Source organism: Pogona vitticeps, chromosome 2 (genome assembly GCF_051106095.1).
Source record: "Pogona vitticeps strain Pit_001003342236 chromosome 2, PviZW2.1, whole genome shotgun sequence".
NCBI classification, from domain to species: Eukaryota; Metazoa; Chordata; class Lepidosauria; order Squamata; family Agamidae; genus Pogona; species Pogona vitticeps.
Window position 1 is genome coordinate 186501989 of NC_135784.1, and position 24617 is coordinate 186526605.

At 41.1% G+C, this 24617-nt stretch overlaps 1 protein-coding gene across 8 annotated transcripts in view; it reads left to right on the forward strand.

Annotated features, from left to right (window-relative positions):
• DNM2 (dynamin 2) overlaps positions 1-24617 on the forward strand; it is a 92938-nt gene that overhangs the window by 538 nt on the left and 67783 nt on the right. For all 8 annotated transcript variants that reach the window (XM_020791713.3, XM_020791717.3, XM_020791718.3 and 5 more), the window contains exon 2: positions 23735-23808. In XM_020791713.3, coding sequence (XP_020647372.1) covers positions 23735-23808 — 74 coding nt within the window. The remainder of the gene's footprint in view (positions 1-23734; positions 23809-24617) is intronic.

Genomic DNA, 24617 nt, shown 5'->3' on the forward strand with positions numbered 1-24617 from the left:
CGGCGGAGGGAACGCTTTACGCAAGTTGCGTTGGCGGGGAGGAAGAGTGTGGGAGAAAGAGGACGAGCGCTTTCTCACGGGGTTGTGTAGGGAGCGAGGAGGGTTGTGAGCAGGTGTCTTTCGCCTGCTAGGTTTTGTGGATTCGCCTGCTCTCCTCTGGTAATGTGGGGTGTGTGTGTGGCTCAACCCGTGTCCTTTTTTAAACCTATACTGTATCTGCTTGCATTTGTGTGTGTGTGTGTGTGGGGGGGAGGCAGCCGCCGCCGCCGAGCATCTCCAGGCCGAATTGTGCGGCCGAAGTATGGAGGGGCAGCCTTTATGCTTCCGCCTTTGTTTTCTTCAGCAGGTGCAAATTCTCCTTCCTAGGAGACTTTGGCCTCGTTCCTATATTGTGGAGTCATCGTTTGATTGTTGTGCCAACGAACAGGCCCAGTAAGTCCACTAAAAGGCAGTTGTGTCTGTGGCGATCTTTTGGCCATACATTCATTCATACCTTTTGTGTTAACATGCACGTGTGAAGTTGCTCCCTTTGCGTGTAAAGTCCTTAGGTGTCAGGCTTCTTAGAAGCATTGTGTGCGAGAACAGGGTCAGGTGACTGAATTTCTCTTGTGTGCCTCGTACTTTTTACCTGAGGAAAATATCTGCTAATTAGAATCTGCCTTAAGGAGGATTTTGTCCATGGCAAAAGCAGCCCTTCCTTATGTAAAGTTAAAACAGTTGTGCAGGTAGAGTCATGTGAGCTAGGAGACATCTGGGAGATTTATGGATCTATTATACAGAACTCATCTCTTAATCCAGGAAACAGAGGAGTTATTGCTTCCAAACAGCAATTTCCAATGGAGTAGTTATATTAGTCTCATGTTGCAAAAACAGTAGAGAGTATAACTTAAAGGTTCAGTAGATTTATGTTGGCTTACTCTTCATGGATAGAAGTGTACTTTGTTATAAGTATATATGTATGAAGTTTTAGCTGGCTGTTGTACGGTACACCTGGGTACAGAAAGAAAAATAATGGACTGAATATATGAGATAGTGTCTGTGATAATTAGGGGTTGTAGATATCTGTTGAGCATGAAAATAAAGGTCACTTCCCAGGCTGGGAGGTTTCTTCTTTGAAGAAGGGTTGAGAAAACTGAAAAGGAGGAATTTTTAACATTTCTTGCAGCAGTGGTAAAACTGTACCACTGTGGCGGTCATGGATATGTGCCATACTGCAGTTTGCCAGCATTATTCAAATTATAATTTATTCTGAACATTCTTACTGTTTTTGTAGCAAGAGAAATAAACATCTGCCCTGGGAGACAAAGGATGAGGGCAGTATTTTGCTCATCATTGCAGAGAGCACTTGCATCCACCTGAATGTTTTTCTTGATATAAAAAGCAGCCACTTCTCAGGGAGCCCGTAAAGCATAATCATTGTTAATAGCAACCGTTTTTAAATACTTACAAAACTAGTTTCCTAAGAGTTCTGCACCAACTTGATAGACTGCATAATAGAATAAGTACAATTAAATATGTATTATGTATTTCAAATATGTTTACTCTGCTTTTCTCCATAAAAGCTGGCTTTTTAAAATGCAGCAGTATCAGAGCCAATATAATATAATTTAAAATATAAGGATAAATTGTTGTTGCCATCAAGTTGCCTCCAATTTATGCTGGCCTCATGATCAAGTGACCTCCAGAATGGCCTGTCCTCAACAGCCCTGCTCAGCTGTTGTAAAATCAAGCCTGTGGCTTGCTTTAGGAAGTCAATCCATCTCTTATTTGGACTTCCTCTTTTCTTTCTGGCTTCAACCTTTCCCAAAATGATTGTCTTTTATAGAGAATCTTGCCTTCTCATCATGTGCCCACAGTAGGACAACCTGAGTGACAACCTGAGTGTCATCATTTCTGCCTCCAGAGATGGTTTAGACTTGATTTGGTCTAGGACTACTTGGTTGTCTTTGTGGCAGTCCAGGATGTCTGTAAAGCTTTTCCTTTACATCATACTGTATTTCAAACAAATCATTTCCCCCCATCAGCTTCTTTAACTGTCCAACTTTCACACCCATATGCGGTGATCTGGAATACAAGAGTGTGGATGATCTTTCTTTTCATGTCCAGTGACACATCCAGCTTGATAATCTTTTCTAATTCCTTCATTACTAATCTTCCAAGCCTCAGTCTTCTTCTGTTTTCTTGGCTGCAATCATCATTTGGATTGATGATTGAAGCAAGTACACAAAATATTTTGCTACCCTGTTTCCCCGAAAATAAGACAGGGTCTTATATTAATTTTTGCTCCAAAAACCTTGAGAATCACTTTGCTTGTGTGGGAAATTTAGAGCAATGGTCTTATAGTTACTGCTCCCCTTGACATCTCCATTCTTGGGGATAGGAATATATATAGAATGTTGCTAGTCTGTGGCCATTGTTTTGTTTTCCATATTTGTCGCCACATTCTTTCACAAACTTGGTCTCTGTGGCTTGAAATAATTCTCTTCGTAGTCCATCTACCCCTGGTGATTTCTTTCTTTCTAGCGCTTGCAGTGCAGATTTTACTTGAATTTCTAGAATTGCAGAATACAAATTAATTATATCATGCTGTAAATATTCAGAAAAATGGCAAAATGAATTTTCCATTACTGGGTTTCCCAATCCTGACCATCCTGATTGAATGAGTGAACACTACTGCTGTACTTAGCCCTTCCATATCCTTTCTCCAGTCTGTCACATTTTTGTTGACATCTGCATCTGTTTAGCATAGTACCTCAACTCTTAAAATACTTTGCTGAAGAAGGATGAGATGAATACTGTGGGCCTGTCTACTTTGGCCCTTTTAGTGCAGGCTGGTGAAGTGTAAACAGTGTAAGGTGGCTTTTTTGAGGGGTGGGGAGCAATATGCCATTGGGCATGAGTCTCTCTCTCTCTCTCTCTCTCTCTCTCTCTCACACACACACACACACACACACACTCACACACACACACACAGAGCGAGCGAGCGAGCGAGAGAGAGAGAGCGCTTCCATACAGTCTCCAGATTCACTTTTATAGAGGAAGTCAATCCAAGTTGGTAAAATTGTCTCAGCTGATCTGCTCCACTGCCTAATATGTCACATTGTTTGTTGTCACTGCAGTTAACACCGCACCCAATGCTATTTTTCATCTTTAGCGATGAAAGGGCAGCCTTGGCTCCTGACATCTCTACCTAGTTAGAATTAGGACTTCTATCACCTATTCTGTACCAAGTGTATTTCTGTAATAAACATAAGCTTTCTTGTTTTATTAAGAAGTGTGGCTGTGAATCCTTTACAAAGAAGGAATTGTGCTTGGGCAATCATTCTGCGTTTCAGAGGGCTGAATCCATGTGAATATTGCTGTAGTACTGCTGTGTGTATACTCTCCATACGAGAGAAAGTTAAGAAACATAAAGCTCCAAATAAGCTCAGACTTTCAAGAGAGGAGGAAAAAAAAATGCAAAAAGCGATAGTTGAAGTCTCCAATTATTACAGTGTCTCTCCTCTTTGAATTGTTGGCAATCTGATCTAGGAGGACATAATCTAACTCTTCAGTCTGACTAGGAAGCAGAACCACCACTGTGACATTACGTATTATTATTCTGTCTCCTTTCTTTTTTACCCAAATGCTTTCCACCAGCCGTCTATGCTCCAGGTAATGTATCAACTCACAGCTGTTCACATCCTTTATATAAAATGCTATAAGCTATTAAGTTGAAGGTATCTCAGCATAGGCTCCTTTTTAAATAAAAAGCAAATATATAAAAAATACATTTTGAAGAAGAATATTTTTAAGCCATTAGTTTTCTCACTCAACTGTAACTAGTAGATTTCAGTGTTCTTGAAAAATAACAGTATATCTTCAAACCTGAAGTCTCCACACCTACTAAAAGCAAATAGCCAGTCATCTGTGGAAAATAAGAATTACCTTGAGTAACTAAGATATCATTCTTCTTTTTATCTTTATAGAAAGAAAGGACTAGTTCATTCTCTTAAGATTAGTAAACCAGCTGCATACTGCTCATCCATATTTGGTGTCTAGAAGGGAGAAAGGAAGCTTTTCAGGTTCCTTTGGTCACAGAGCTCTTCTTAAGAATAGAAAGGCAGCCGTCAGGAAGGTAGTGCACTCTGAGGTGCCAGACACCACATTTTGAAAGCTGCAGACAATCTTGACCCCTTTTCCTTTTCCTGAAAGCAAGGTGGTAGCTGGTATTCCATTTAATGTCTTTACAAGCCATTTTTCTGCTCCTTTCCAAAAGTGATAGAAGAGAGAAAGAAGTAGCTAATGTCTTCCTTGGGACACAACAGTGTTTTGAAAAAGGTTATGCTTGAAAACCTGGCAATGAGGCACTTAGTCTGTCTTTCCCTTTCAAGGAGGAGGCACTAGCTTTTTACTCTGCTTTTAGAAAGCTGCTCAGGGTCCATGGGGTTGTCTTGTCTCCAACTTTTAGAACTGAGCTCTTTGAATCAAGAGAAATCCTTGCTTGCCTCTTTCTGAATGTTGCTGTATTAGGACTTTCCAAATTGGGCAAACTTTCATTTCCATAAGGGATCAAAGGGACAGTACTTATAGCCCCCACAAAACAGGACAGTAACAGGACTGTGATGTGCTTCTGCCAGATGCTCTTAACATAAGACAGTGGTTCCTAAACTGTGCCATGGTTGTGTGGGACACCGGAAAAACAACCTAGGGACACCACATAATCCTTTTCTCCTTCCCCCCCTCCCCTCTCCCTCCCTCACCCATACATAATATACTGCAGCACTTGCAGTTTCTCTAGTGTGCCTCTATGCTGCAGAGAGGGAATTCTGGCCTATTCTTGCTGAAGGACTGAGTTTCCTGCCCTCCGCAAGGGAGTTCCCCCCCACAAGCAAAAATGCAACTTCTTCATTTTTCTGGAAGCAGCTTCCAGAATCAGGCCATGAGGGCATTTCTCTTAAGCCAGGGGTGGGCAATTAATTTCTGTAGGAGGGCCACATGAAAAATCTGAACTGTGTTCGGGGGCCGAACCAACTTTACTTAAAAATAAAATGGAATAGTGATGTTATGATTGTTTTTATTTTAAACTTGTTAATCTTCACAAATACTAAAGAGGTTTTTTGCGGTATGTTGAAGATAAACAACTGATCAACTTTAGACAAAAAGCTATAAATGGTATTGATGTTCAAAACTGTCTGCGGGCCGGACAGGAGTGGCTCACTATCCGTATGTGGCCCTCGGGCCACACTTTGCCCAGGTCTGTCTTAAGCTATCGGTATACAGCACAGTCTCTGGTTCCATCTAGTCACCAGTCCTAGTAATACACATTGATGATGATGATTTTCTTGAGGCAGTGGATAAGTGAAACAGCGGGCACTGATCTTGTGGATATGGCAGTCTTACTGTACTGGGGCCAGTAAGTCAAGGGAGCTGTGAGTCTAAAATGTTTGGGAACCACTGATGTAAGCAATACAGTAAAATGATGGTTGCTTGTATATCCTCTGATCTAGTGGTTGTAGTGGTTAGATCACGTAACTAAGACTGTGGGACCTTGAACTGTTCTGTATGAATGTATTGAATAAAAATAAAGAAAACAAAGTAAAACAAGTTAAAGCATAACTCTCCTTTCCTTTAGGGAGGGTAGAAACCAGGGTGGTTGAAGGATTGCACACTTTCATGCAAACTGGTTACTAAGATAAGTATAACTGGTTACTAAGATAAGTCAAACAGGAGATGGCAAGAATAAACATTGACATCCTGGGTGTCAGTGAACTAAAATTGATGGGAATGAGCAAATTCAATTCAGACGATTATCATATCTGCTATTGTGGGCAAGAATCCCGTAGAAGAAATGGAGTAGCCCTCATAGTCATCAAAAGAGTGGGAAAAGCTTTACGGAGATACAGTCTCAAAAATGATAGCATGATTTCCAAACAAATCCAAGGCAGACCTTTCAACATCACAGTAATCCAAGTTTATGCACCAACCACCAATGCTGAAGAGGCTGAAATTGACCAATTCTATGAAGACTTACAACACTTTCTAGAACTGACACCAGAGAAAGACATTCTCCTTATTCTAGGGGACTGGAATGCTAAAGTAGGGAGTCGAGAGATAAAAGGAACAACAGGTAAGTTTGGCCTTGGAGTTCAAAACAAAGTAGGACAAAGGCTAATAGAGTTTTGTCAAGAGAACAAGTTGGTCATCACAAATATACTTTTCCAACAACACAAGAGGCGACTCTACACATGGACATCACCAGATGGGCAATACCAAAATCAGATTGCTTATATTCTCTGCAGCCAAAGATGGAGAAGCTCTATAAGTCAACAAAAACAAAACCTGGACCTGATTGTGGCTCCGATCATCAGCTTCTTATAGCAAAACTCAAGCTTAAACTGAAGAAAGTAGGAAAAACTACAGGGCTAGTCAGGTATAATCTAAACCAAATCCCTTATGAATGCAGTGGTACCTCGACTTAAGAACTTATCCCTTATTGGGACTGTGTTCTTAAGTCGAAATGTTCTTAAGTTGAAGCCCCATTTCCCATAAGAATGCATTGAAAACCGATCAGTGTGTTCCTAGGGAAGAAAAAAGGCAAAAAGGCAGGGGAAAAGGGTTGGAAATTTGAATTTACTGCCGTTTCCCCCTGCCTTTTTGTTTCTGGAGGTCTCAAAGGGCTTTCCCCCCGAAATCGGAGGAAGCCCTTTGAGATCTCCGAAGGCGCCAATTGGCGCGGCAGGGAGCCCCAGGGAGGTCTCCCGGGACTTGCTCACCGCCATGGGAGACCTCCCTGGGGGTCCCCGCCACCGCGATCAGCGCCTTCGGAGGTCTCAAAGGACTTTCCCCCTGACATCGGAGGAAGCCTTTGAGACCTTCAAAGGCAAAAAGGCAGGGGAAAATGGCTGGGAATTGGAATTTCCCACCTTTTCCCCCTGCCTTTTTGCCTCCGGTGGTCTCAAAGGGCTTTCCCCCCGACATCGGAGGAAGCAGTGTCACTGAAGTGACCAACATGGATTTGACCAAACTCCGGCAGGTAGTGGAAGACAGGAGGGCCTGGCGTGCTCTGGTCCATGGGGTCATGAAGAGTTGGACACGACTTAATGACTAAACAACAAAGTACTCGTATTAGTCTTGGTACCATCAACTCTGGGATGACAGCTGGGGATATGTCTGCTTTGTGCCTTTTCTGTCAAACCCCTCTAGTTGGTAGCTGATCTGGCCTTCAGATAGTAGTGTGAAAGTCTTTCCCCCCATATTTTTTAATGTCCTTTAAATTCACATTTGGCTGGTGCTTGGGGAAACTGCTGCTTTTGGAAAATATTGCTTTTGACTACATTTCATAACCTGCCTTAAAAATAGTCTCTTGTTTCTGGAACTTATTTCATTGTGGAGGGTTAGTGCTTGTAGTTGTCTTTTGCAGGCCTGGTCTTCCCTTTCTTCCACCCTGCATTCAGAATAGCTTCTCAGTAATTGTAGTTGCCAATCATTTGTTGTCTTGAATTGATACATGGAGCTCAAAATGATTAGTAGGAGTAAGGTAAAAGTGAAGGTTCCCCTTGTCATTTTTAGTCCACTCGTGTCCGACTCTAGGGGGCGATGCTCATCCCGTTTTCAAGCCGTAGAGCCAGCACTTGTCCGAAGACAGTTTCCATGGTCACATGGCCAGCGTGATTAGGGAACATGGTTTTACCTTTCCACTGAGGTGGTACCTATTTATCTACTCACATTTACATACTTTCGAGCTGCAAGGTTGGCGGGGAGCTGGGACAAAGCGATAGGAGCTCACTCCGTCGCGTGGATTCGATCTTACGACTGCTGGTCTTCTGACCCTGCAGCACAGAGGCTTCTGTGGTTTAGCCCGAAGCACCACCACATTTTCAGCGCTAGACACATTCAGAGCATTACTGACATGGGCATTTAATTAACAGAAGTGATACAATATAAAGGCTCAGGTATGAGATTGGTGCTTTTGTGTTGTTTGTAGTCATCAGGTTTTTCAATTGCTTCGTCACTGGGAATTTGTCTTTTAGCATCTTAATAGGGAAAATAGGTAAAGGAGATGATACTTTGGACTCACCACCTTTACATGTAATTTTTAACAGGCTAATTACTACTGAGAACTTGTAAATCATGTTTGCTTGCATCATTTTAGGACTGTAGATACTTTAGGTTAGGCTAGCCCTGCAGAAGTAGATTCTTAATGCCTTGAACAACATTAACAAACAACTATTGCAGAAGCAGAGCACAGGCAGTGTTAGGAAGGTTGCAGATCCCATTTGGATTTTCAACAAGATTTCTAGGTAGTCAAGTTCAGAAAGATTTCTGCTGAAGACCTTGAAGAGTTATTGCAAAAGCAGACAGTATTCTGGTACTGTAAATGGACCATGATGGCTTTAAATTTCACTGTGAATCCTGAGAATCTTTTCTTAAGAAGCTTAGTGATGTGTGCTAGACTAAGGAGGTAGAGTTACACAGTCAGCTCTTGAAATAAGGGGTGCGATTGTGAGTCTTCCTGAGGAAGATTGTTGAGGAACTCTTAAGGCATAAACAAAATTGTAGAGTGTACTTCAAAGAAGAGTGGAGGGGGAGACAACCGAAGTAGACTACATATGCAAATTCCATTGTGTCTTTAAGAGCTTAAATGAAGACCAGGGCTGCTTCTAGCATTATATGTATTAACAAGCCCCCTTTCTATGACATTTTATGTATATAAAATGGATGTCTCTTTTGACATACTCTGACCTAGAAACAACTTTTTGCATTTTCATGACATCCAGTCCTGCCTGGTAACTAGCTAATCACTTTGGTCATGGCTTGTAATTTAAAGTAAGTAACATTTCTATAGTCCCATTTCTTTCTTAATAAAGTGTTATCTGTTGCCTATACCATCACTTTGTCATGATTCCCCCACCACCGAGTCACTTACAAATACAGATGGCATAGTATAAGTACGTGATTTAGAAGTAGATTTTGATCTGTGAAAGCTCACACTGAAACAAATCTACAGTATTGGTCTTTTAAAGTGATAGAACATGTCATCCTTTGTTTTCCCACCACCACAATTTTGTTCATAGTGCACTTCAGAACATTTTGACAGTACAGTGGGGTCTTGACTTGAGAACTTAATCCGTATTGGAAGGCGGTTCTCAAGTCAAAAAGTCTGTAAGGCAAGTCTCCATTGACCTACAGTGCATTGAAAACCCATTAATCCCATAACAGGCCATTTTTGTTCCATTTTGGTTTTTTTCTGGTCTGTAAGTCAAATCTCAGTCTGCAAGTCAAACCTAAATTTTGCGGCCAGAGAAGTCTGTAACTTAAAAAGTCTGTAAGTCAAGCCGTCTGTAAGTCAAGGGTCCACTGTATCAGATCCCAAATGTTTTGTGAGAATGTTCAGCTGTTCATTTACAGTGTTTCTCTTTCCCCTGTTTAGTTTTGTCCGTCATCTTAACGTCAGTGTGTACCCAGACTTAGTGAATTGTATTGTGATATTCTATTAATACTAGGATCCTTGATCTGTTATTACCTGGCTAGTCTACTAGACAAACTTAGAAGGACAAAGCAGTAACCAGGAGAAAAATAGGTAAATTGGGACAAATTGTCAGCCAAAGAAGGGATAATTCTTTCCAAGCAGGATAAGGCATAATTAAACCAAATGAGAAATCTTACCCTCCATGATTGCTAACAGAATTTATACAGGAGACAGTATGGCTGGCAGGACACAACAGGGTACACGTGTGCCTGAGTTTCTTATGAGTTGGTTTTCCTATGGTTAATCGCTGTTGCATACTCAGAATAGTGCTTCAGTGCTTCCCATTAGTGGACGCTTCTATAACACCTTTGGAACTCTGTTTCTGTCCAACTGTATGTGAAACAGATGGTGGACTAGTACAAATGGAGATGTGCTCAGGCTAACTTTTGAAAAGTCTGAAGCTAAGGTAAGCGGTGAATTACTCAGTTTCATTTGCATCCAAAAGAGCGTGCTTTCTAACTTCTCAAGCATCTCTTGTAAAATTAAAATTAACCACTTTCGGTATAAATATTTATTCTTGCCTTAGGCAGGCTCTTCATTCTGTATACTCACCTCACCAATATCCACCTTTTATTTGTTTATTGGCAGAGTTCATCAGAATTCTCCTTTCGTTTTCAGCTCCTGGAGTAAACATGAGTTATTGAATGTAGAAATTTCTTCCACAAAGGTTAGATTCACTCCAATTTATTCTGCCAGCCCTTTCCCCTATAGTAAATTCATTATATTTTTATATTTCCTTTGAACTCTTTTAAAGGAAATGTAACAATATTTCCCATTCTTTCAGAAACTGGAGATGGAACATTGGAGAAATCTGCCAGACAGGCATTTGATTGTGAGGAAAGTTATGATGCCTGGAGGAGGAGATTCTGCTAAGGAGGTTTAGGGGAATAGGAATGTAAGTAGATTGAGAGAGAGTGAAATAAGATGTTTTAAAATGGTATCGCTTGTTTCTAGTAAAAATTTGCAGCATAAGACTAGCAATATAACAGCAGAGTTGGTTTGGCATCCTAATTTAGCTGCTACCATGTTCCGCCGAAAATAAGGCAGGGTCTTATATTAATTTTTGCTCCAAAAACGCATTAGGGCTTATTTTCAGGGGATGTTTTTATTTTTTTCACGTACACCAATCTACATGTAGTTGAATATACTGTAGTCATGTCATCTTCTTCGGGTTACTGCACAGTGGTGGAGGGCAGGGTTTTACTTAAGTGGGGCTTATTTTTGTGGTAGGGCTTATATTACGAGCATCCTGAAAAAATCATACTAGGGCTTATTTTCAGGTTAGGTCTTATTTTCAGGTAAACAGGGTAATATGTAAATTAATGGCAGTTAAAGATATGGCAAAATTTATCCTGCTGCAGTTGGCACCCCATTTCTGCTCACTCTTGGCTGTCTTGGTAATCACAGAGTTCCTGATTTGCACATTTTGCTGAATACTTGTGTGCAGCTCCCCTACAGAATACAGTATTATGATTTTATGGCAATGAATGGGTTGGAGATGGGCAGCCTTCAGAAGGAAACAGGCTATTCGGTTGTAAAGCTCTGCCTAAGCTGATCTCCATCTTTGGGCCTGTCCACACTTGCATATGGTGATGATATATGAATTACTGATGGCACTGTTTGGATTAAAATAAGCAGGGCTTGAAAAATTTTTGAATGTCTCACCAGTCAGTCAGAAATTTCACCAGTCAGCATGACCAGACTATAGCCTTGCAATTTATGTTTAAACTTAAATTTAAATTTAAACTAGGCACTTTCTACATAACAATGTGTACAAACCTAAAATAAATTATACCCTCAGACTTGGGTTGCTTTATTACCTGTGTGCCTATGGGGTCATGAAGCTTGTATTTTGAATGCCTTTCTTTTGAATGTTTCCAGCAAAAATAGAACTGAAAGCAAAAGCGCCCAGCCTCTTAAGGAGCCAGGTCATGGGAGCAGGGAATGTCCATATTCTCCAGCATAGGACTACTCTACATTCTCTTGCAGAGTTATATATCTATGTGTTGCTCAAACTCTGTTCTTGTGAGAAGAGGCCTGTTTTTCCTTTTGCAGTGGGAAGGGGGAAGGGGAGGACTGCAGGATCAGAGAGAGAGAGAGAGAGACTGAGGGTAAGGAGGCAAAGAAAGAGGGAGGGAGCTGTGGCTTGTCAAGCAGCGTTTTTTTTCACAAGTGGATTTTGCAAGCCCTGAAAATAAGAGTTCTTGTCTGCAAGCATTTCTACTTAAAATGATTCATTCTTCCCCTTTAAGAGCATGGGGCTAGGGCAATGGTCCCCAACCTTGGGCCTCCAGATATTCTTGGACTATAAATCCCAGAAGCCTTCACCACCACCTCTGCTGGCCAGGATTTCTGGGAGTTGAAGTCCAAGAACATCTGGAGGCCCAAGGTTGAGGACCACTGAGCTAGGGGATGCTTTCTTTTTGGTACGATTCGGTGAAATCTCAAATAGCTATTTGTTTAACCTGCATGGAAGGGTACCTTTCACATGTGTACCAAGTGCTGTTACGGAGCTACAGTGGGGTCTTGACTTAAGAACGGCTTGAGTTAAGAACATTTTGACTTAAGAACCACTCTCATAGGAAAATATTGACTTGACTTACATACTTAGATTTGAGTTAAGAACTGAAAAAAAACCACGTGGGAGGCAGGGAAAGTGCAAAATTTGAACTTTCAGTTAACTGTTGGCCAGTGAAAAGGGTGCCTGTCTGCTTCCTCACTCCTCCCAGCGTTTAGAGAGTGGATTGGGAGAGTCTTCAGACTGCCTGGTACTGCCTGGACTGTATTTTCCCTGCCTTCCCTGAACCTTTCTTGACCTAAGAAAAAAAGAAACAAAATATCCCCCTCTAGTGGTTGAAGGAGGAATAGCAGCTTCCCATTAGTTTCTATGGACGGAAAAGAGCAGATACGGATCAAATGGTTTTCAATGCATTCCTATGGGAAATGCAGATTTGACCTGAGAACTTTTTGACTTGAGAACCACCTTCCAATACGGATTAAGTTCTCAAGTCAAGACCCCACTGTATTTTTAAGAAAGCTCATTCCAGGATATGTGTTTTTCTAGCCTGCTGCTAAAGCCAATGTATCACCATATCAGATGAATAGTACAAATAACCTGTATTCAGAGTTGAATTTATTGAGTAAATATTGAGTAACCGGCAGTAACTATGAGGCACTAGATTTTGATTTTCCATCTGGGCCATATTGCTACCTTATTAACAGCCAATTGAGCATTGAACTAGCAACTTTCATCAGAGTATCATCCAGAAAATACAGCAAACAGCACTCTCCCAGATATCATGCCACCTTCATATGTACATCAGATGCTCAAGAGTGCCACCAGGGCAATGGCAAATAAACCTATACAGGTTCTTCATCAGAAAGCCATGCTGCAAAGCTAAATCAGTTTGATGGTGCAAGACAACAGTGCATTGCGGTTAGCCTGTTAAATGAAAAATGTGAAAGCAGACATCCTGCAGGAAATTACTCATCTGCAAAGTAATGAACAGAAATTTGTAATCAGTAGCTGAAATATAAAATAATGTCTGCCATGCAGACACATTTTTAGAGTACTATGCCTCTTAACTTTTTAACAACAATAATTTTTCGTAGCATGCTAAATGACTGGGGTGAAAATAGGTGGGGAAAGAAGCAGGAAGGGGAATGTGAGGAATTGAAGAGGTGGGAAGAGGAGTGTCACCGTGATTGAAAGGGAGGAAAATTAGAGCAATACAAATCAATAGTGCAGGAGAAGACCCACAACATACTCTCTAGTGTGGAAGACAGGATGACTTAAGAGAGAGTTAAAGTAGATTGCACTGAAGATAAGTACCTTTTGAACATGGACTGGATCACACCAAATTTCATAGTATGCACAGGCTTTTGCTTTACACTGTTCTCTCATGTGTTGGTGAGATATTCATAGGGAGGAAGCAAAGTATCACAGCAACAGGGAACTGCTTGAATCCAGTTGCTATGACTCAACTTCCAGATAACCTCATCTGGATGACTGAGAATCTTCACAGATACATTGCTTGAACCCATGTGACAAGCATGATGTAGCCAAAAAATAGCTTTTGATTCTTTTGCTGTATCTTTTAAAACTCAGTGACAATGTATTGATCAGGTACAGGAAATGAATTTTGCTGTACATCTTTGTCAGAGTAGTATCAGTCTATGCACTTTTGAATTAAGAAAACAAGCTAGATGAATTTTGCTAGAAGGACACACTGACTAAACTATGCCTTTCCTGAATTTGCTTGTCTACTAGAGGTATTCAGCTAGTCTTGTTTTGGCTCCAATTCAAAACCATCGCTAGAAATCTGCTTTATGACACTTATGTGCTTTGAACTACGTATTGTCCACAGACACTAGTAAGTTTTTTAAAGTTCTGCAAATGAAATAATAATTTTAATTATTCTTCTCTTATATAGCACTGCAGCTTTACATGGTTGTGGACGTCTCTGTGTAATGAATGAAGTCAGTATCGGGTTTTTGAACTCTTCGACACTTTGCCAGTTTGGACTGTGCAGCAAATCAGTGTATGATGAGAAACTTGGCTTGTCATGCATGCTGCGTAATTACTCCTAAATAAACCATGGACAAGCAGGTGGCAAACTAGTAAAAGAAGTCTTAAAACAAATCCTGGATTATTTAGCTGTCCTTGATGGGAGAGAGTTGGAGAAAAACAAGGCACTGCCTGTGTTTGGGTGTCATAGAATAAGCCACAATAAGAAACCATGGAACAAAGCTCAATAGTATATTATTAATCCTTCTGTAAGTAGACATGATAGAACAGTCTGCTTCATCACACCTCTTATATATGGTCACCTGGGTTTCCTGCTTTGTTTTGTATGATCCCAGCCATTTTCTGAACCGAAGTTTCCTGTGGACAAATGGAATGCAAACTGTCACAGTATGGAACGCTTCCCTTCAGAATTCTAGCTTACTATGTCTGCTATCAGTGTATTCTGTTCCAATCCCCTTTCTCCTTTATTTCCTCAGAATCAAAACTCTGATCATGCTTAACCTTCAGTCACTGGTTCTGAAGTCTTACTAAACCTGTGGGTCTCTTCCTCATCACATGTGGATGATATTTTTTAGATCTTTAAGAATACACAGAAAATGAGTTTGCTGGTGATGCGTAATGTTAAGTCTCCTTCTGTGTAGTGTTTTAGATGTGTTAAGTATGATAAAACTAAGGCGACTAGAGAAACGCCTGTGGTTTGCTTGTAATGCACACAGTGTCTTTGTGTTCCTTGTAAGAATCACCTGACTTCCACGCTGCATTCAGCTTTGTTTCTCTTATTTGCACAGTGGGTGTGTCCTTCTATCTCCATGAAGTAGCCACTATGTAATGTGCTTTGGAGGGTTTTTTTTAAAAAATATATATAGAATGTAATTCTTTGTTCTTTGTATGACCAAACCAAGTTACCCTTTGGCCTTGGTTACAGTAGTCTGCCAGTTAGGTTGTGAAGCTTAGTTGTTTTACTGTTGTGCAGTGGAAAGCTCTGGATCTCTTTTGCTGATTCACAGTGGTTGTATTTCCTGTCCTGTAACGTAGTCACTTACAAAAGCCTCTGCTGTCTTTGCTGCTTTATTAAGTAGTTTTAGTAGGCTGAAATTTTAATGGATAGCTCAGTCAACTAAAATTGTGGTTGATAACTGATGAGGCAGATTAGGTAGTGGAGCTGTGGCATACTTGCATGTTTGTTTGTTTTTTGAGGCTCTGTGGGATCTAGAGCAGTGATTGTGAACCTTCTTGAGCCTGAGTGCCCAAATGGCAACACAAACCAAATTATTTATTTCAAACTGCCAACACTGCAGTTAAACTTGAATACTGAGGTTTTAGTTTAGAAAAAACAACTCGTGTCATTTACACATTTTGTTTGTCTGGTTCTTTATTGCCTCCAACTGACAGCTTTTTAAGAAAAAAGTCAAGTGCAAAATGCTACACTGAATTAAATGCACTCTATTTGTAAAGCTTATTAAGTACATTGAAATCCAGAACTTGTTTCCTTCAAAGTAAGCTACCCTCAGAAAAGCAGCTATATATTGTTGTGCAAATTTTTAAAGTGTATACCTACATTTTATACACTACATAAACTGTATACACACATTTCACTTATTTGAAATGCAGTGTTGGAAAAGAGATTTACAGATATCATGACTTGTCAGAAAGATAAGTAAAGCAAATTAAGTGTGGACTCTCACTAGAAGCTAAAATAACTAAGCAAAGAGTATTGTACTACGGTGGCATCATGAGTAGACAAGCTCACTGGAAAAGGCATCAATGCAGGAAAAAGTGCAGTGCTGTAGGAAAAGAGGAAGACTGCACATGAGGTGGATTGACTCAAGAAAAGTCACAGTCTTTTGTTTGTAAGACCTTTTGATTGGTGTTGCAGTCAAAGCAGGTCCAGAAGCAGAGAGACTGGGATTCAGATTTGGGGAAGAAACTATACTTTTGCCTGCTTTGAGGATGAAAACCAGAGAAACATGATTGCTACATACTTAAGAAATCTAGTCCCGGGTGTGTTGGTTGTCTTTTACTAGGTGTTTGCTCTTAGTGAGACTCTGCTAAATATTCCAGTTCCGCCCAGTTCAATTTAGAGTGTAAACAGAATCTTGAAATATTGTACTTGCTGTTATCAGCAACAATTGCAGAGCAAAATGCAGCGGAGATGAACTTTGGAAGGTTCCTTTTTATGGTTTAATTTATATTTATATTTAATTTATATACCACCCCGTTAGTCCCAAGGCACCATTCTGGGCGGCTTACAGACAATTACAAACCAGGACAAGTAAACTATGGACACTAAAATATAACAGAAACAGCAATGACAAATCAAAACATAAAAGCAAATGGCACCAACAAATTTTCACAATAAAGAGAACCAGATGGGATGTGCTCAGACAAGGTTGAATTGAAAAGCCTCTGTGAAGAGTAGTGTTTTTTAAAACTCAACCCCCATCTCTGTTGTATGCTTTTCTTAGAAAAGCTACTTTTGTTTTTACTTCACCAGTTTGTTTTACAGAGTATCCTGTGACTGTTCATATCTATCATGGCAGCGTTTCTCAGTGTTCCCAGTTTGGGGACCCTGGGAATCAAAAACAGAGTCTGGGGGCTTTGCTGAAGCCTCAGATAATCGGGATCTAACCAGTATCTTAATGAAGATCACCTAAAGAACCTGATAAATGGCATAAATGAATTCAGTTAAAGATGGGTGGAGGCATTCTGAATGTTATACTTAACCAATGAATGGATTAAGTACTCATACTGTTACTTTGTCCTTTAAAAATCCAGAAAGCTTAATGAATAATCATTTATCAAGCCTGTCTTCCTTTATAAACACCCTGGGAATAAGCACCATTGGGACTAGAAGGGACTTAACGCTTGTAGAAACATGGATAGCATTGCATTTTAGAAGTGTTATGTCACCGGATTGCAGAGCTCCATCCCATAACGTATAGTGAAGCTCTAATGATATATTTCTGTAGTACTATAATTTTTCAAACCTTGACCTATTGCTGCCAAGTTAAAAGATCCATCCATCCATCCATCCCTCCATCCCTCCATCCCTCCCATCTAGCCAGGCTATTTTGGGTGGCTCACAACACAATCAGACAATAATTACAAGTATAAAATAAATTCAACATATAAAACATCATAAAATATAACAACAATTAAAGAATCATATAATAAAATATTAGCTATTTAAATATTTCAAATGGTGCAGAGGGCAGAAAAATCTTTTTATCAAAGGCTGTTTTAAGACAAACATGTTTAGGCTTCTTTTGTTAATTTCCCTACTTACCAGAAAAAGACATTGCAAGACCATAATTTGGATTAAAAATAGAACTACGTATGTGGAAAATGCCTTAAAATTACTTCCACCTCCCACTCTGTCAAACAGAAAGCAATCTGTAAGGCTGGCCAGAAAAAAAATCAAGTGTGTCCCATAAAACAATCTTACCAAAATCCTTTACTGTGTACTTTTGAATGCAATGCAATCCACCAATTGTGTTTAGCTTGTGATGCCTTTTTAATTCTGGTTTTATGAGTGAAATCTCTTTGTCTCTCTTTCTCTCTCTCACACACACACACACATACAAACACTTTGGAAGGTTCCTTTTGTCATGTTTTTTATGAAAGAGTCAATTTTTCTCACACAAACAACCTCCCTCGCTCCCTAAATTTTCAGCAACCATTTGCATCATTTCAATATGTCTCTGTTTTCTCTCATTACATTTAAACAAGCTGGTGAATCCACCCGTCCCTCTCTTGCACCTTCCTTCCTGCCTTAATTGGAGCTTTCCCTCCTGCTTGCAGCACTTCCGGTGGAAGTAGTAATTCACAAGCCGGATCGACTGCCCTGGGCTGTTTTACAGCAGTAAACAATAAAGCAGCCTTATCTCCGATCTCTAAAACAACTGATTTACAAGTGCGGCAACCAAGGAAGGTAGCAGGGATAGGTTGCAATCGTGCAGTGTGAGGTTCAGCTGCGGGGTGGGGTGGGGTGTGTGAGTGTGGGGGGTAGTGCTCCGCTCGCATGCCCAAGGAGAGGTCTTCATGTGCCAGCTGTGGCACGCGTGCCATAGGTTCGTGTGAAGGAGGAATGAATGCCATCCGTTGTGACTGAAGCAGTGATGGAGGAGGTGGGAAAAGATATGGTGCGCGAGATTGCAGGAAAAATGACATCAGGAATGGGAAAGAGCGTGTTCACGGAAGAAGTGGTTGCAAAGGCGGGAAAATATGAAACAGAGTCAAAAGATAAAAAGGGGAAGATAGAGGTCTGTTTGGTGGAAGAAAGCGGGGAGGAGAAAGGGGAGGAGCAACAACTGTCAGTGTGGGAGGAAAGTATAAATGAGCAAGGGGAACGTTGGTTCGGGGCATAGTGGGAAAGCAGGATGAGACAGTGGGAAGCAGAGAAGTGTAAGGAACTTGAATATAAGAAAGCCCAGGAGTCGCTGAAGGATTTCCCCCACCTGAAAGTAGGTGGACTGCTACCTGATCTGGCACCAAAGGCTGAGGGAGAAGTTGTCTGTGAAACACAAGAGTGGACAGTTATTGTATTCCCGAGAGGTCAGGGGCAAGAGAAGCAAGAGATCTATCCGGATGCGAGATACAACACCCCCCAAAAGGAAGGTGAATGTGCTCGGCACCCGTGGTGCGGCACCATCTGCGCAGTTCGGAGTGCACCTCTACAGAAACCCACGGACCGGGAGCAATTTGGTCGAGCACCCCAATGAATTCGTTGGACTTTGGAAGGGACTTTGCATCACCAAGTTATGTCTTGTTGTCAGAGTTGACCTGCTTTGACCCAGTCGTTAACGTTACTGAGAATTATGGAACAAATAAAACTTAAGATTTGAATAAGGTAAAAATGTCTCTGATTTTATTTCCCCGCAAAAAGAGGAGTTGCCTAAAGGAAAAACGGAACCCAATGACAGTTCGCCATCACTGATCTAGAATGTCCCTGTAAAGAGATGTGCAACAGTGCAATTTCTTCTATGATTGATAGTTTCTGCTAAACTGTGAATTTATTTACATTTCTTGAAAACATTTTCTAAATCAATTCAACTCTTAATTTTTAACAGTGATGATTGTGGAGTGATGCAGTTTAGCTCACTTCTCTCTGTGGAGTTTTTCAAGTGGCGAAGTGCTTGTCCATACTAGAAATCAAATTTTTTTTGTGTAAAGATAAGGCAGGGAACCTTTGTGTTCTTACACATGCTGTTGTAGCCCTTTTGAACCCTGGAAGGGGTTACTTTATTCTGTTTCTTCAGGGCTATTTAGCATGTAGATGGTTTGAGGAGGGTCCAAGGCAGCATTTGGTATTGTCCTGGTGTATCCTGGAAATAGAATGAGGATAACCCAATTTATTGTTTCCTTATTCTGATGTAATGGAATTTTGAATCCTGTAATCAGCACGTTAATTGACTGTTAAACATTCAAGGTAATTTCAAAGAAGTATGCAGCTAGTTCACCTTGTCTCCAGTGTATTTTGGCATTTGTCTTGAACAGGAACTCCAGTTCTTCATATCAAACCACTATTGAAATTGAGGGGAATCTCAGAAACAGGTTGTATTGTGTTTAGCGGTAGCTCAAATGAAATTGAGTTCTGCAAGGAATTAACAAAAGCATTAAATACCTTCCTTGTCAGTACTTCTGATTCCTGAGTAGCAGCTTTGTAATGTTAAACTGGCTTTTTCAAATTGGACTTCGGGCCTGCTGTATAGTGTTATCTGGCCAGCAATTTTCAGAAATCTGTCCAATGCCCCTTGATGACTTGCCCACATGGAAGGGAATCAGTACCTTTTTATGTCTGAAAAATTACTGATGATGCAATCAACATTACAAGGTGTAAGTTACGGAGCAGGACTTCAGTCAATATGTTCTGAATACAGATAGATCGGACAGGGAGATAATATACAATGGTGCCCCGCAAGACGATGTTAATTCGTTCCATTGAAATCGCTGTCTTGTGAAAACATCGTCTTGCGAAAAGCGTTTCCCCATTGGAATGCATTGAAATCCATTTAATGCGTTCCAATGGGGAAAAATCGTCGTCGTTCTGCGAAAATCGCCCATAGGGAAGCCATTTTGTGAAGCACCAATCAGCTGTTAAAATCGCTGTCTTTCGAAGCATCGATCCCGAAAACGCCCGTTTTGCGAAGTGCCGATAAGCTGTTAAAACTGTCATCTTGTGAAAAACGGTCTGTGAAGTACGGACCCAAACATCGTCCAGCGAAAATTGCCCATAGGAAACACTGTTTTGCAAAGTGCTACAGCGATCGCAAAAAGTCCTTGTCATGCAGATTCGTCATTTTGCGAGGTCATCGTCTAGAAGGGCACCACTGTACTCTCTCGTCTGATTGTCTGAAACCTTTGCCTATGGGAAATGTATGCTTCTCTATAACAGTGGCTTCTTGTTTTGTGTACAGGTATATCAGGGCATACAAATGTTGAAGCACATTCAAGTCTTTTGGAACAATTGATAGATTTTCATCATCTGTACAGACAAATGTTTTGCTACACAATCTATAAAGAGTAGACTGATTTTCTTTTGAAATTATTTGTTACATTCCAGTAGCCATCATATACAGTATACAGTATGCAATATAATTTGTAGTACCTTTGCATTTTGAGGTGCTAGGGACGTGGTGGTGCTGTGGGTTAAACCGCAGAAGCCTCTGTGCTGCAAGGTCCGAAAACTAGCAGTCATAAGATCGAATCTACGCAATGGAGTGAGCTCCCGTCGCTTGTCCCAGCTCCTGCCAACCTAGCACTTCGAAAGCATATAAAAATGCAAGTAGATAAATAGGTACCACCTTGATGGGAAGGTAACGGCATCCTGTTGTGAGGGTTCAAATTTTACCTCCTCTGGTTTCAGCAGAGCCACTGGGGACACTCGCTTTGGAAAATCATATCTATGTTTTATTGGAACATGTAACAGCAAGTCTGTATGCTCAAACTCAACTTCTGCATTGTCTCTCGTCACCAACGGGTCCCACAAGAGCATCCAAATGTCTTTATTAAAGGGGGTTACAGTTTGTGTCATTCCAAGGTCCCTTCGCAAACAGGTTACTGCTTTCTATCTCAGCAGCTCCTGCCTCAGGGTTTAATAACGGAATAGTCTCTTCAACTCACCCCTCTGACTCATAAGGGTCTTCCCCTTATCAGATATCCCCTCCTCTGGGCTTCCTCCAGACGCCATAACCGATGTTCCTTTTCCTCCCTTTCTACCGCCTCCCTTTCTACGTCTCTTCCCTGAGCCGCCTGCGCCATTCTCTGGCTTCCGACTCACCCCAGTAGGAAGGACGCGGTGGCAGCCCCCTTCTCCGCCTGTAGTCAGCTTCTTCCCTAGGGACCCACACCTTCTCCCATTTTCCCGTTGATAGGTCCTCGACCCATATCATTTCCCGAACTCCTGGTATTACGTCCACCTCCCCTTTTATATCTCCCATTCCCGCCTCTACGACGGACCTCCCTCCTGCCAAGTCACTCCCAGTCTGAGTGGCTGCTGTCATCTTTGACTGTTCCTGCTCTAATTCCCGGGTATCAACTCCCTGCTGTATAGTCTCGACAGGTGGTGTAGGCGGGTCTGTCTGCGCCTCTTGTTCCTTTTTGAAGGAGGACAACACTCTGGTGAGAGCTTTTATCCTCTTGCCTCGCATCTCGCACCCATGTCTAGTCATGCTGGCCATGTGACTGCAGAAACTGTCTACAGACAGATGTTGGCTCTACGGCTTGGAAACGGGCATGAGCACCACCCCCTGTTGGACACGACTGGACTAAATGTCAAGGGGAACCTTTACCTTTTTATCTGACGTTTCTTGCTCTCTGTACTGTATGATTGAAGTCTTTCTTGCAAAATCTTGAGCATCACTTTGCTTGTTTGGGAAATTAATAGAATAGTCCTATAGTTATTCAGTCTTTGGCATCTCTTTAATTTATTCTAGAATAAAGTATTTAGGAGTCTGCACACCCCAAAATGTTAAACAAATCATTTATAGAAACTTTTTTTTACAAGGGTGAGAAAGAAATTAAAATTATGTGGCCAGACAACATAATGTTCCTACCCACACCTTTGTGGGCCTCTGTTAGGGGCTACTGTTTTTTTGTGTGGTTAAGATTGCTCCGTTTTAGTTCATTAGCAGAATGTGTGATTGCTGGAAATGCAGCAAGGGAAGCTTCTTGCTTTTAATTTGCTGGCAGGCTTCAGTTTCCTGATTAATAAGACAGTTTAGCCACTTCACAATATTGTGACATTAAACACTTCCTGTGCTTCTCTCTAGAAGGGCAGAGGAAGGAGGGGGGGAGAGTTTTTTTTAAAAAGACTTTTAGGATAGAACTGATTCAGATAGTGAGATGTGTTGGCATCTTTATTGCATCTAGCCCATCTTGTGAGGAGGACCCAGTTTTCTGTCTTTCTCCAGGTAGCTAGGGGAAATGTCTCCTCCTTTGTTGCAAGGAGACTATGTTTCTCTACTCATATGGCTTTTTAAAAAGATCTGATCTGATTGTGTATATTCCAGTAGGGCTGAAGAAAAATAAACAACGCTGGGGGTGGGGGGATTAGCAGGTATCTGAGGAGGGGACTCTGCGAGTGTGGATTCTCTAGTTTGTCAGTAAGACTGAAACGGGGATAGACAAGGTTGACACAGCCCGGCCCTAAAGATTTCAAAGTGCTGTGGATATAGTGCTTTAACAGTACAGTAATAGTCTTCAGGGGGTTGAGGCAGGTGCTCATAGATTCTTGAGGTACAGTATTTTCCTCCAGAGAGCACCAAATATCAACGTTGCATAGCTCGCTGGATAGCTCAGTGATTTAGGTATCTGGGAACAGAGCCAGAGACTTTGATTCCCCACGGTGCCTCCTGCAAGTAGAGCCAGCCTGCGTGGCCTTGGGCAAGCGGCACAGTTCTAAGGCACCCCCAGAAGAAGGGGATGGTAAATCACTTCTGTATATCCTTTACTTAGAAAGAGTCACCATAAGTTGGAATCAATTTGATGGCATGAAATTACTGTACTATTATTGTTAAGATGTTTATGGTGGCTTTTGAAGTATACATTTGATGTGATTGGGCATATTAATATAAATAAAGTAACTGTTGGGTAAAATGGTGAATGAGAATTTAATGTGCAGACAGTAAATGGGAGGGCAAGATATGAGTAATTTAACCTTTGAACACTAGTGTCTTTGTATGTTGCAACCATACATCCTTATGACCAAGAACTGCATTCCTGCTGGGGAGAAAGAAGTCCAAAATTCTGTGTGACCATGCATGCAAAAATTGACATGTAATTAGCAAAATTACTGTGAACTCAGTTCATTATCGGAGGCCTTTGAAATTTTGGGGGAACAACTGCTTTATCCTACCTTTTTAATATTTACTAATTTGTAACAAAAAACTAGTCTATCATTAAGAGACTATGAATATATTGAATTCCAATGTACAGTATTATAATATTTTCCATTTCAGTGTGAATTACATTCTGAATAATATTTTGTTCTGTGCCTTTACAAAGTGTTTTAGTTTTGTCATTAATGTGTCCATCATACTCTGTGCCCATTAGATTACAAGGGTGGTAATGCTGTCTGCTTAGTTCCAATATATAAAGTACATAAATACAATTTAGAATGTCTTATTTATATGCTGTGACTGTAACATAAGTGGGCAAATGTTGAACTAACAGGATCTTTTAAAAATATTTTGCAGAGATTTCCTGCCCCGTGGCTCTGGAATTGTTACCAGGCGGCCTCTTATCCTTCAGCTCATTTTCTCTAAAACAGGTATGACTTTCTTTCTTTCTGTTTAAAGAGTGACTTGGGTCTTTATACAAGTGCAAAAGCAAGTGATACCTTAATGGACCACTTACAAATTTGAACCAACAGTGAGCTTTCTTCGGTCAAGTCCACTTTCTCAGGACATTGATACGTAATTTGTAGATCGTGCAGAAAAATTATGAGAGTGCCAAAAATGCATTGCAGGTGGCTGTGCCAGGTATGTTTTTGAGAGACAAGTTCAAACACTGGCTGCAAACAGCGTTTGAGGGTGGTGGTTTCAGGCTTCATGCTAGCACTATCATAAGTGCTCCCCCAACCCTTCACGTATGCTCAGGAGTGCCTGCATGCACACCTGCGTGGCTGCCCACCCTTTTGCACGAGTGCATGTGTGAAGGGGTGGGGGAGCACTCATGCCGGTGCTCTGGAATGTGCATGCATGCACAAAGCAGCTGTGGGGGGGGGAGTGCATGCAGGGGGGCAGGAGGTCTGTCTCCGAAGCCCGGTCTGACTCAGGCCACAAATGCAGTTGCTTAGTTGCTAGTGGCAGATAGCTATTTTATTCTGTTAAGTGGTAGACAGCCTCTGCTATACTCTGCCACAGCAGTAATGGATGGGTTATTGTATGTTACATCAAGTGGAAACATTGTTTATGAAGATTTCTAATGAAAGCCTGAAGAACACCCATTATGGCAGGATGTAGGCAGATGAAGAGGAGCAGTGATAGCTCCAGCACAGTGATGCCTAAGGCATTGTTATACTGGAGGCTTACTTTTTCATCAGTGATTGCAATAAACTTTTTAAGGAAAATGAGAATG